General features: G+C 39.1%; 1 protein-coding gene across 4 annotated transcripts in view; it reads right to left on the bottom strand.

Moving 5' to 3' along the window:
* LOC309387798 (PH and SEC7 domain-containing protein 3-like) overlaps positions 1–13,114 on the bottom strand; it is a 194,949-nt gene that overhangs the window by 23,071 nt on the left and 158,764 nt on the right. For all 4 annotated transcript variants that reach the window (XM_081944626.1, XM_081944628.1, XM_081944630.1 and 1 more), the window contains 2 exons: positions 12,390–12,583; positions 11,162–11,232 (listed from right to left, as the gene is read on the bottom strand). In XM_081944626.1, the coding sequence (XP_081800752.1) occupies positions 11,162–11,232; positions 12,390–12,583 (265 nt within the window). The remainder of the gene's footprint in view (positions 1–11,161; positions 11,233–12,389; positions 12,584–13,114) is intronic.

Below are 13,114 nucleotides of genomic sequence, written 5' to 3'. Positions count from 1 at the left end.
GGATTTTTTTTTATTATAATTTTTTATTTTTGAATAAACACAAACAGACAAAACACAACAAACACTATAAAAATATCTTCCATTACAAATTGTAAAGAGTGTGTCAATTGGTTACAAAGAGCTTTCGTGCATCCCTTCCACAGTCATCACCTACAATTCATATCAAGTTATGTTTTAAATCAAATATATTTATATATATTACAATTATCATACCTCAATCTTCATATGACTATGATTGCTTTTACGTCCCTACCCCTTTATATAAAATATTCCAAAATTTAAAGCAAAACCACATGATGGCATTCCGTTATCTATTTTCAATATCATCCAGCAACATTACATCTTTATGACACTTTCTAAATAAAAATTAATTATGTTTAATAACAAAGTTTCTAGACCTCCTTTCTTAATCACTGTTTACAATTTATATCCAATTTCCCTTTTATCATGTCAATACAAATATTACATTATTATCATTATCAATCATTTATTTAACAATATCCGTCATCATTTCATTTTTTTTGTCTTAGTTTAACTAAATTTGGCTTACTCTTTTTAAAAAAATATTATAAGCTTTTATACATAACAGTTTCTAAACTTCCTTTCATGATCATCATTTAGAATTTATACCAAATTTCCTCTTATCAAACCAATACATATGTGTACATTGCTATCATTATCAATTATTTATCTAGCTATATCCATTATCACTTCATTTTTAACATAATGCTCTAATTTTAACTAAATTTGACTAATATTTTGTTATTAGTTTTCATATCTCAGCCTGTGTCTTTCCAGTAATAGTGCAGTCTTATGGAGAACCGGTAATGGAAATTTTGAGTAGTTCGGAGAACCAATAAATACCACCTCTGATTGGCCCCACCCCCATCTATTCTCTGCCTCCCGAGTCCCAGCAGAACGGGAGGGAATGGATAATTTACATTATCCTTCCCCTGCCATGCCCAAGCCACGCCTACCAAGCCACGCCACGCCCACAGAACCAGAAGTAAAATAATTTGAATCCCACCACTGAATACAGTACTTCTTCCTATTTGTCCCTGCAACAGCAACTTTGGGAGGTCGGTGGGTTGATCAAGAGCAACTGGCACAGTCACTCAATGAGTTTCAATGGTTGGGGGTAGATTTATAACTCAGATCTCTCCACTCCTCCTCCACTGCCTTAACCACCACACCTTATTGGTTCTAATAAATGTACAAATTGTATGTATGTATGTATATGTATGTATGTATGTGCATATATGTATGTATGTATGTATGTATACATATTTATACACACACACACACACACACACACACACACACATGCTGGTCTTGTTGTATTCAGGTCTTTTCCCGTGTAAGATTGAGATTGTCTTGGCAACATTTCAGTGAGGTCTCACTCACCATCTTTTATATAATGGGTCTCTTTACTGGAGTCTCAGCTTGGCACGCAATGAACAATACAAGTAAAAGAGTTTCTAGCCAGCATTACTGGCTTCTGCTAGTCAGCTGGCTATACGGACTCATCATGCCCCGACTTCCTGTTCCCAGTTGCTCCAGTAAATACTCTTTGGACCTGGCTCCAGCAAGTACTCTTGGAGTCTGGATGGCTTCTGAACCAACCGCAGCTGGCTTGCCTTCCTGGCTCCTCTCTCAGTGTGAGTCCCATTACCCAGCATCCTTCTGTACATGCCATGCACCAACCCCCTCCTGTGTGTGTGTGTGACAACTCAACAACGGTGCATTTTGGCAAGTTTGAATGGCATTCTCTCTCGGACATTGACACTTCATGGACCAATTCAGCAAGTGTCTACTCAGAAATAAGATTCTCTGAGTTCAATACAACCTATTCTTAGAAAACTTTCCTTTGCTTTCCTTCCAACCATTCCTCTGGGTGCTCAAAGTGAGATACCTATTTTTCCCTATTTTTCCAAAGGTAGGAGTGAGTGGCTCAAAGTCAGCCAATCAATTTCCCCAGCATCCCCCTCATTTTGCCATGGCAATTTTTCTCCCTTACATCTAACTTACATCTAACTACATCGAATGTTCTGTACAGCTGACATCTTCAATTGCAAAAAGACCATTAAGATAAAATGTCATGGAGAACTCTGAGCAAAAAAAAAAAAAAAACCCGGCAGGAAGTGGCATAGAAAATGTGCAGAATTCCAAATTAGCACTGATGTATGAAAATACTTCTAGTAGCAGCCAGTCTAATTAACCCAAAGTTTTCAGTGTAGTTGTTACAGGTCAGTTGTTGATTAAATCCATTTCAACACAGCATTGATCCATGGCAAATTCACTGTAGAACAGTCCACTGCCCAAATCTGTAACCAGATAAATAAAAATTCCCCCCAGGCTTCAGCGATGGATTTGAATAATGTGCTCAATATCTAGAGACGGTGGCAAATTAGAAGCCAAAGCAAATGGGAGAAATGCTTTTAAAAGGGCTGGAAATAAACCTACAAAATCAACTAAATGTATCTTCCAGGTAGAGTGATGCCCCTTAGTAGTTATGGGGCAAGCCAGAAATGCAGCCAAGCCAACTGAGGACAGGTGCCTGAGCTTTTAGCCACTGTACAGAAGGAAAAACAAATGAGAAAGGTATGACTTCTTTTGGTCCTAAGCCTTTTCATGCCTCTTTTACAGAATCAGGAATAGTGGTGAAGAACTATCACTTTCATATCTAATCTTGAAGTTATCTAGAAGTAAAAACTTGCAGGTAAACTATGCATGGCAGTAATGCTGATGCTCTTTTTGAACAGTTGAGGATTTTAGTGAAGACAATCCTGTACTAGGGCAGTATGATAATTAAGATGTTGGGCTTGTCAGCTGGAAAGCTGGCAGCCCATGTTTGGGATCGAGCTCCATGTGACAGGGTGAGCTACCGCCCTCTCTCCAGCTCCTGCCCACCTAGCAGTTCGAAAGCATGCAAATCAGAGGTGGATTCCTACTGATACGGTCCGGTTCGGCTGAATAGGTAGTAACTCCGGTGGACACTTAACCATACCAGTTCTATCCTTGACGGCGCCATCTTGGTGTTCTGTTCTACACATGCACAGAACAATCTTCATTGAAAAAAAATATTTTTTCCTTTTTTAATGTGCGCATGTGCAGACCGTTTTAAGTGCAAATGCTCCGCCCATCTGCCCCACTCAGTCACTCCTCACCTCCCTGCCTAAGCTGCCACGTGGTGTTTGCCCTGCGCCCCAACTGAGCTGCTTCCTCCTCCTGCCTAAAGGTAAGTCTCACTAGCCCCCCCCCCCCTGAGCTCACTGGCCCCCACCACCATCCCCACCGTGCTTGCAAACTTACCTTCCCCTGCCCCTTCCAGGATCCCCACAAGCCCCATTTTGGGTCCCAGGAGGCTTCAGGGAGGCCTGCTAGGCCCAAAATAGTGTGGGGGGGGCACATGCTCATTTTGGCTCCCAGCAGGCTTCAAGAAGGCCTGCTAGGCCCAAAATAGAGCGAGGAGGGGCTAGCAAGCCTCCCTGCAGCCCCCTGGGAGCAAAAGCAGGGGGGGGCTTCAAGAGAAAAATAAATAAATAAATCCTCACCGTTTGGGGCTCCCCAAGTGCATGGAGCAAAGATGTCTTCAAACTTGGGAACTTTAAGATTTGTGGACTTCAACTCCCAGAATTCAGCTCTGCTGGCTGGAGTATTCTGGGAGTTGAAGTCAACAAGTCTTAAAGTTCCCAAATTTGAAGACCTCTGGCATGGCGCTTGAGTTGAGAGCTTATTGAAAGTGCAGCTAGCTATCCTTTCTCAGGCTAAGCAATAGTGTTGCTCTAAGAATGCCAGATGATCAATGGGCATGTTCTCAGTTTCAAAACATTTGGCTTTTCTTCCTCCTACCAAAGACCACCTGGGGTTCTTCACGGGAAGGAAGGAAGGAAGGAAGGAAGGAAGGAAGGAAGGAAGGAAGGAAGGAAGGAAGGAAGGAAGGAAGGAAGGAAGGAAGGAAAGAAGGAGAGAGAGAGGGAGGGAGGGAAGGGAGAGAAAGGGAAGGGAAAATGAATGAGATATGGATGGATGGATAGAGGGAGGGAGGGAGAGAAAAAGGAAAGGAAGGAAGGACCACAACCTGGCACTAAACGCAGCTTCAGAGGATGCTTTGAATCAGCACAGGATTGCCCAGGGCTGGAAGGGACCTCAGAGGTCATCTAGTCCAACCCCTGCTCCAGCAGGAGACCTTATATCATCTTGCTTATTTTAGTGCCTCTAACACAGAGGAGAAATTCCCAGAAATCCCCAGGCATTGTCAACCTCTGCCCCCTAGTAAAAAAAAAAAAACCTAGAGCAAAAACTTCATGCAATATTAAAAAGAATAGAAAAGGGGGCTGCTGTGTATTGGTTAATGGACTGCTAAATTGGCTAAATGGATGGCTAAATTGGCCATGCCCACCCAGTCACATGACCACCAAGCCATTCCCACCCAGTCACATGACCGCCAAACGAAGCCCACAGAACCTGTAGTAAAAATTTTTGAAACCCATCACTGATCCAAATGCGAGTAGATAAATAGGTACCACTTCAGTGGGAAAGTAAAGCACTCCAGGATGTTATACTGGCCTTGAAATAGAGATGAGCACCACCCACTAGAGTCGACAACAACTAGTGAAGTAAAATCTGCAGGGACTCGTTTACCTTTTTACTTCCCAATCCTGTACTAATATTAGTAACTGACACTTGATTTGCATTTAAGATGGGGTTTTGGAGAAGGGAAGAAAAGCTTTTGGTGCTAATAGAAGTCAACAGAAAAGATCAGAAATGGTTGGGAATTCTGGTTACTATACGCATAGGGAGGGCAGAGTAGTAGGTTAGAAAAGATAGCAGGTCTGGCTTTCCTCAAGTGGGGAGCAAAGCAACTTGGTTCCTAGGAACAGAATGCTTTCTCATACTTAGAATAAAACCACAGAAGGTCTAACACTAATTCTGAATTGCGAGTAAAAATTAAGATTTTGCTAGACAAGCCTTACACATTTATCTTGTATTTTCACTGAAGGTAGAGGGACAATTTCAAAGCAAGCTGATTATGCTAAACAAAATAAAAACAACAGAAAATGTATGCGTGGTTAAAAGTCTCTTTTACGCACAAAGCAAAAATCATTTTGAATGCAGTCAAGTATCAGCGCCAACATTTGCTCTAAATTTTCAGACAGACAAAAGAGACATCACTCTATTTTTTCTTACATTTGGCAAGACGAAGGATATTTCATACACCCAAAGCATAATGCAAAAACCCATTCCAGGGATTACTCAGCCAAATCTTGTGATCAAAATGCAGACTGGAGGGCACGAACATTGAGATGAAGACAGAGACTCCATTTTCAAGCATTGCCAGAGGATACTACAGAATAGTTTTCAGCATGGACCACAATTGAGAAAAGCATCACAATTTTGCTTCCTGCATTTTTTTTTTGCACTTCTGCCAGAAATTACTGCAAAGCATATTTCATCTACCAAACCCAAGTATAATTATGGGCATTTTGTGACACTGAGTTGCAACCTACTGTATGAACATCCTTTTGCAAAGAGTGTTTCTCTCTCTCCCTCCTCCCCCCCTCTGTGTAGGCATTGCCTCTAGAGTTGAATCCTGGGTCTGAAACTATAAAATTCCATCAAGTTTTAATCAAAGGGTGATAGTACATTTGCCTGCAGTTTCATTTGGATGGATATGAACATCAATCCAATTTCTAAAAAAATTGAGCTAGCCCACACTAATGTTTCAGCACTTTTATGGATTGGTACATTATCCTAAATACAAGTTCTATCTGTCTGTATATAAGAATGTGTCATGAAATGGACAAACCACATTACAGAAATATATCACTCATCTGATCTCTGGACCATTATGTAGATCAGTCTTTTTCAACCCTAACAACTTTAAAATGTATGGACTGGCTGGGGAATTCTAGGGCCGAAGCCCACCTATCTTAAAGTTGCCAATAAATGTTGATTTAGACAGATTAGGTACCCTCCAAATGTATGGAACCCAAAGCTCCATTACCACCAAACTGTGCAACCAATGGCTCTTATAATCTACCGTATTTTTCGGAGTATAAGACACACCCGAGTATAAGACGCACCAAGGTTTTGAAGAGGCAATTTTTTTAAAAAATAGGTAGGTAGATAGAGGGATAGAGAGGGGGAGAAAGAAAAATACAGTAGGTAGGTAGGTAGAGAGAGTAGTTAGTTAGTTAGTTAGTTAGTTAGTTAGGTAGGTAGGTAGGTAGGTAGGTAGATAGATAAAGGGATAGAAGGAGAGAGAAATAGAGATAGATAGATAGATAGATAGATAGATAGATAGATAGATAGATAGAGAAATACAGTAGGTAGGTAGGGAGCGGGATAGAGAGAGAGAAATAGAAAGAGATAGAGGGAAATACAGAAGATAGGTAGGGAGAGAGAAAGTAGGTAGGTAGGTAGGTAGATAGAGGGATAGAGAGAGAGAGAGAAATACAGTAGATAGGTAGGGGGACAGAGAGAGAGAGAGTAGATAGGCAGGGAGAGGGATAGAGAGAGATAAATACAGTAGGTATGTAGGGAGAGTGTGTGTGTTTGTAAGTAGATAGGTAGGTAGGTAGGTAGAGGGACAGAGAGAGAGAAATAGAGAGAGAGAGAAATATAGTAGGGAGGGAGGGAGAGAGAGTGCGTGTGTGTGTGTATGTATGTATGTAGGTAGGTAGGTAGGTAGGTAGGTAGGTAGGTAGGTAGGTAGAGGGATAGAGAGATAAATACAGTAGGTAAGTAGGGAGAGAGAGTGTGTGTATGTATGTATGTATGTATGTATGTAGGTAGGTAGGTAGGTAGGTAGGTAGGTAGGTAGGTAGGTAGGTAGGTAGAGGGATAGAGAGAGAGAAATAGAAAGAGAGAAATATGAGAAATATAGTAGGTAGGTAGGGAGAGAGTAGGTAGGTAGGTAGGTAGATGTTTCCAGGTGTATTTATCCATGTGCTGGAGAAGGAAATCGCTGACAAACCTTAAGACTTTCTTTCTGCTGGCACAGCACTTGATCAATGTAATTTTCATCAATCAGTTAAAGAGGCTTATGGAGGCTTATAGAAGGCTGCTGGGGACTGGGGGGCAAAAAATGGTCCATTTTTACCTCATTTCTGCCCTCCCCACCCCACAGGAGCTCTCTGAAAGCCTCCGTAAGGCTATGCACGGCCATTTTGGTGAAGGGGTGAGGCTTCGGGAGGCAAAAAATGCTGTATTCGATGTATAAGATGCACCCAGATTTGCAGCCTCTTTTTTGAGGAAAAAGGGTGCGTCTTATACTCTGAAAAATACGGTAACACATTTCTCAAGATTCAAAACTGTTTGCTCTCACTCTACAAAATCCACTACTGTTTGGTTTTTTAAAAATTAAATTTCATTTAATAGAAGAGAGAATGAACCTGAGCCCAGAGGTGTTCATGAAGGAGTATTGGCTTTTTAATTATTTTTAATATATATTTAATAGCGTTTTGCAGGCCTACTTAAGTAGTTTAAGACTGTCACTCAGGCTCTCGCTTTTTGCCAATTTTTTTTCAGAAGTAGTTTTATTTTTATTTTCTCTTCCTATACGAAAGTATAAAATGAAATAGACTGCATAGAGGAGATGATGTCAACAGAACATCTGCACTAAATAATACTGAGTACAGGTTTCACATGCTGGGGGATGTTATTCTTACTAAGATTTGCTAAATTAGTAGCCATTTGCATTGGCTCTATTCAAATATAAATAGTAGTTAGTAAGATGGCTGAGATGATCCATCATACTTAATGTTCCACCATATGAGAGTGGGAGAAAGCCATAGGGGCCATGAACCATCAACCTAGAAAAAAAATCTAGTTATTCAATAAATTTGCAAAATTACAAGAAATAAGGAAAACTTGTAAAAAAAAAGATTTACATTTTTTCTAAAGAGTTCATTAGGATAAAGTAATAATATTTGTTTGTTTTATTGGATTGTTGGATTGGATACTAAGTTTTAGTAGTTCTTTCAATGTGTGCACAACGTGTAGGCCAAGATTAATTTTAAGTCTTATCTTGTCCCATTGTACCCTTAATCTTCATTATCGAACAAAATAAATGGAGTCCTATATTTTTAATTGGTTCAGCACTGAAACTCAGGGACCATTAATTACAGATCTGTAACATATTAACTTTCCTACAAAGAGGATTTCGCATACAGTGTAAGGTGGTAAACCGGAATGAGGACTGGTATTTCTTCAGATTATGCTGTAGAAAAATGTCTAGCATCATGTATCATTAGCTATCTGGCTAGCTGAAAACTCTAGTTCAGAAAAATCTGACAGGCTGAAAAGGGTCCAAACTTACCCCTGAGACAGAATTTTCCACAAACGTTATTGCAAGGCATTTCAATGGTGTGGTTTTTCACCTTAAAAAGCAGTGGTCCCAAAAATCTTCAGCTCATTGACCCCTTCATGAAATTTCATATTTATCAAGCCAGAAACATTATATGGAAATAACTTATAAATATTACTGTAACTAATAGTGCTATAAATGAGATAATTCAAGGCTGCTCTCACCGGTAGCTGGCCAACCAACCCTGAGTAATACTGTCTCATCACTAGCTACTTCATCTTCAGGATTAAGGATTGGTGTGGAGACAGAAATCCCAAAGATTAATTGATCCCAATTAACTTTCATAATACATTGACCTCCAATTCATTTATTATTATTTTTAATAATGCAATTGACTTTTGGGGTCAATACTGACCATTATGGGGGACCCTGACTAAGATCAATCGAATTACTATTTACAAGGAATACTAATATTCCCAAGCACATCCTCACTAATATCACTCCGAACATACACTTGCTCTACTCACTATAACATAAGTAGGATGCCATGGTTTACTTCCATCCTTCCCATTCATTGTAACTATTTCCAATCATTAAGGTTCCAAGCATTAAGAATCAAGGTTACCTCTATTAATTTCCTATATCACTAGTGAAGGAATGCTGGGCAAATAGAACAGAATATTGAAAGCCAGCCTTTTGATATATTATGGTACCTATCTTGTGTTATCTCTGTGTTCCCTCCATTTCTGAGCTATGCTACTGAAGAAATGCATATTCTTATGCTGTTTTATATTTTTCTCCTTTGCCGTTTAAAAGTTCTAGCATTGAAAAATGGAAGGAAGACAGAGAGTATGTTCCAATAATCCATTCCTTGTCTCACAAGTTGGTTGCAGAATCTAGTGCACAATGCTAAATTGTATTTAATCACCCCATTTAAGAGCCTTTCCATTCCTCAATTCTCCCATTTTTAGGTTGGTTCACACAAATGTTTGCTTCGTGTATACTGTTGGCTTTACGTATACCATCTCTCTCTCTCTCTCTGGTGTGATTTAAAAATATTTCTGATGACAAGTCATAAGTGTCCTCTCTTTTTCTAGCTTCTCCTCCATTTTCTGATTTTTCCCAGGTAAAAACGGAATTTAAAAGCTAACTTTGACACATTCCATATGGCATTTGAAGACTGTTTTGTATCCTTTTCTTCAATGCATTTTTCTTTTCAGCAAGATATTTTTTCCCAGGAAAAGGGGCATATTAGAATCATTGTTTTTCAAGATACTACAATTAATAATACTTTGATTTTAATCTCTAAGGGAGAGCACTAGATATCATCCAGAAACAAGTAGAACCAAGGTCACAGGACAAAGTCAAGACAAAGCAATATTCTTATTGATATATTATATTGTAAGCAGAGTTGTAGCTAGATAGGTTTGCTAAGGAGAGATTTTTATACATTATTATGAAAGGAATGTATAGCTAACTAAGTCTATGTTACTGGGAAGAGAAACATAATGGCAGATTCTACCATTCTCCATATTGTCTGAAAGGAAGCAAAAATGCTTGGGAAGGCTGTTTCTTAGCTCATTGTCCATGGCTGGAAACCCTACCTTAAAGATAGATTATCATCGATACAAAAATAAAAGTAAGCAATTTATAAAGTGTAGCTATTTTTCAAAAAGAATAAAGAAGTCAAATAACAATGACAAAAATCTTGCACATTTTAAAATTCTAGGTGATTATTTTTTCAAAGTTTCACATGTCCTTAAAGAGTTCTGTTAAAAAAAAATCAAGTTTACTAGCAAAAAAATACTGTGGTATTTTTTTTAAAAAAAAACTTGCACTATTTGAAAAACAGCTTTTGCAATGTTTGACTTTGGAATTAGCTAAGTCTACACCAGCAACATAACTCATAGCCCACACTCCCTGTCTCTTAAAAGAAGGATGTCATCGCTGTGAAAACTGGAATAAAAAAGTGAAGGGAATGATTAATATCATCTGGTCATTTTTAATTATAAGCACAAGTAGAGATTATCTTCTAAAGTGAAAAGATATTTTCCATCATGTTTTCTCAAAAATAAGACAAGGTCGTATTTTCTTTTGACCCCTGAAATAAGTGCCTGGCCTTATTTTTGTGGAGGTCTTATTATTTTTGAGGTGCAGGAGGCGGTGAGAGTAGTCACCTCATGGCTGCTGCTGAGGGCTTATTTTAGCGCATGCGCTCAACAGCCCAATTAGGCTTATTATCCAGGGAGGTCTTATTTTCAGCGAAACAGGGCATATACTTCAATCTCTATATTAATCTTTATACATTTTCTTCAGAACAGAAATATTTGGCATTTGTTCATAAAACTATTTTTTATTTTCAACCACCAATCTCTGTATATGCACATACATACAAACAGAATCTTCTCTCAGATTAATTCCAGTTTAACTGTTGTAATTTTAGAGAATCCTGGAATTATAATTGAATGAGATATTATAAAGAGAGAAATCCAGGACCTTTCACAGATGTATAATTCTAAAATTCCCATGAAAAGGATACTTTTCTTAACAAAGCAGTAGTTTGTTTGACAGTTTTTATAATAGTCACGATTGGGTTTTTGCTTTTGAAAACACAGCAAAAAACAATTTTAATATAAATATTGACAATCAAATATCTTTATTCAACCAATTATTAGAGAAAGAGCATTTTGAAGATGATCAAGAAGGCTATGCCATCCTTATAAGGCTGATTTCCATGGTTGTTGGCGGACCACAACAGTTCCTCAGATAGACTATATTGTCCTAAGTTATCTTGTGGGCATGGTGCGTTCACTACTCAACAAAGAAGAGTTAAAAGAAACAAAATTTTACCTTCTGCAAATAAAGCACAGTTCCTTTAAGGACAGCATAAAAGGTTTTCCATCCTCTTTTTCCTCGTGGAGCTAGGAAAGCAACACAAACACACACACACAAAAAACAAATTCTGTTTAAAATATTGTATCTCTTACATAAATAATATGCTCTTTTGGTTGTAAAGCCTTTCTCGGCCCCCCTTTTCTTCTAAAAACTAGTTTTGATAATTAAAAAACTAATAGGAACTAACATTTAAGAAAAAAAAGAGGAAGCCAAAAGTATGGAAAAAAGCAAGAAAATATTATTTAAAAATCATAATAAAGTTTTTTTTTAAAAAAAAGTATTGCAGGAGAAGGGTAGTCCAAAGAAGCATCAGTGCATAATAGGAACTCGATATCTGTCCCTTCCAAAAAGAAAAATTCTTAATATTCTCCCCCCCCCTTCCCCCCCCCCTATATTCATTGGAGCTACCTGCTACAAACGTGGTTGCAGTGAACAGAAACATGTAAAAAATAAAGCAATGGGAAAGCTTTTCAGCCTATTTAAGGCTTTGTGTTTTTGGGGGGGAGGGGGGGGGAGAATTGCCTCCTGGTCTAATCCCAGTTTTCTCAGCACGATTTCAGAAGTGGTTTGCCATTGCCTCCTTCCTAAGGCTGAGAGGGAAGGAAGGCCAAGGTCACGCAGCTGGCTTTGTGGCTAAGGAACGGAACTAGAAGTCGTCCCGTCCCGTCTCCGCCCCCCCGCTCCATCAAGCCAGAGAGGTTGGGGAGGGCTGCCTTAACCACTACACCAGACTGCCTCTCCCGGGCTGGAACTATGAAGAAGTTAAGCAGGAGAGCAATCTCATCCTTTGAGCTCTGTCACAGAGAAGTCTCTCTGCATATCTGTGGCAAGTGAAATGATTGGAAGGGAATAGTAGCAAAGCCTAGCAAAAGAGAAAGAACTATTACAGCTGTGTGTTGATTCCCCCTCCATCTCCTGGATCAATTCTCAGATGGGTTGCCGGAGCTTTTTCTCTCCTTAACCTTCCTAAATATTTGCACAAGGCATCTTCTCAGCTTTTCCTTCTGGGCTGCCAGATTCCCAGTTACTCTTCTAGTAGCACCTTTTATTGACATTTCCGGTAGCAAGCAAACAGGCACACACAATTGTGCATATTCAAGTTTCTGCATTTACCACTTTTCTCCCTCCCTCCCCCAGTTATCTCTTTTTCTTGAAAGTGCAGCTCCCCCCGAAAGACACTCACTCTTCTTTCCATCCATATCAGCATGGATTTTTCGTGCCAGGAATCCAGTTTTGTACACGGCAGCATTGGGATCATGAGGAATATCCAGGAAGGGGTTAATGGAATTGCCGATGCGACTGACAGACTTGGACTGATTTCCATTATCCTTCTCATCAGTGCCATCCGAAGGGGATTTTTTCTTCTCTTCGTCATCCCTAAAGCAAATGCAAACACAAAACTTCACATTCACCGATGCACATTTTATTTTACTAATCAGATCAAGCAAAGGTGCCTATTTTGTTATGATCGCCTTTATTTACTGAGGAGCCGGAAACCTTGATTTCATGCTAAGGCCTGTGGTTCTATAATAAGCAGAGACATTTTGTGTACATCTTATATTAAACTGCAAGAAAACTCATTTGTGGCTTAGATTTATCTTTAGGGATAGGAATTGGGATAGAAACGTTAGTATATACTATTCTCATTTCGAGACTTGGCAGAATTACATTCAGCAACAAGGTGGTTTGTGTTGAGGCTTTGTGCATTTTAATGTGCTATCTCAAGAGTTTTATATTTTAAATTACAGGGGGTGGGATAAAGACCTTGCAGTTCCTGATTTTCTGGCAAGAGCAGCTTGCAACCGCTGGACATTGTTGATCAAAGTTCAAAAAGACTTGGCAAAGACTTTTGTAATTGAGCCCCGGAGCTTCAATATATGGAAAATTGCCATCCTGCCCAGTGGATAA

Source organism: Natrix helvetica (genome assembly GCF_964273705.1).
Source record: "Natrix helvetica genome assembly, chromosome: 2".
In the NCBI taxonomy this organism is placed as follows: Eukaryota; Metazoa; Chordata; class Lepidosauria; order Squamata; family Natricidae; genus Natrix; species Natrix helvetica.
The sequence above is the reverse complement of the archived record's forward strand: the minus strand, read 5'-3'. Positions and strand labels throughout refer to the sequence as shown.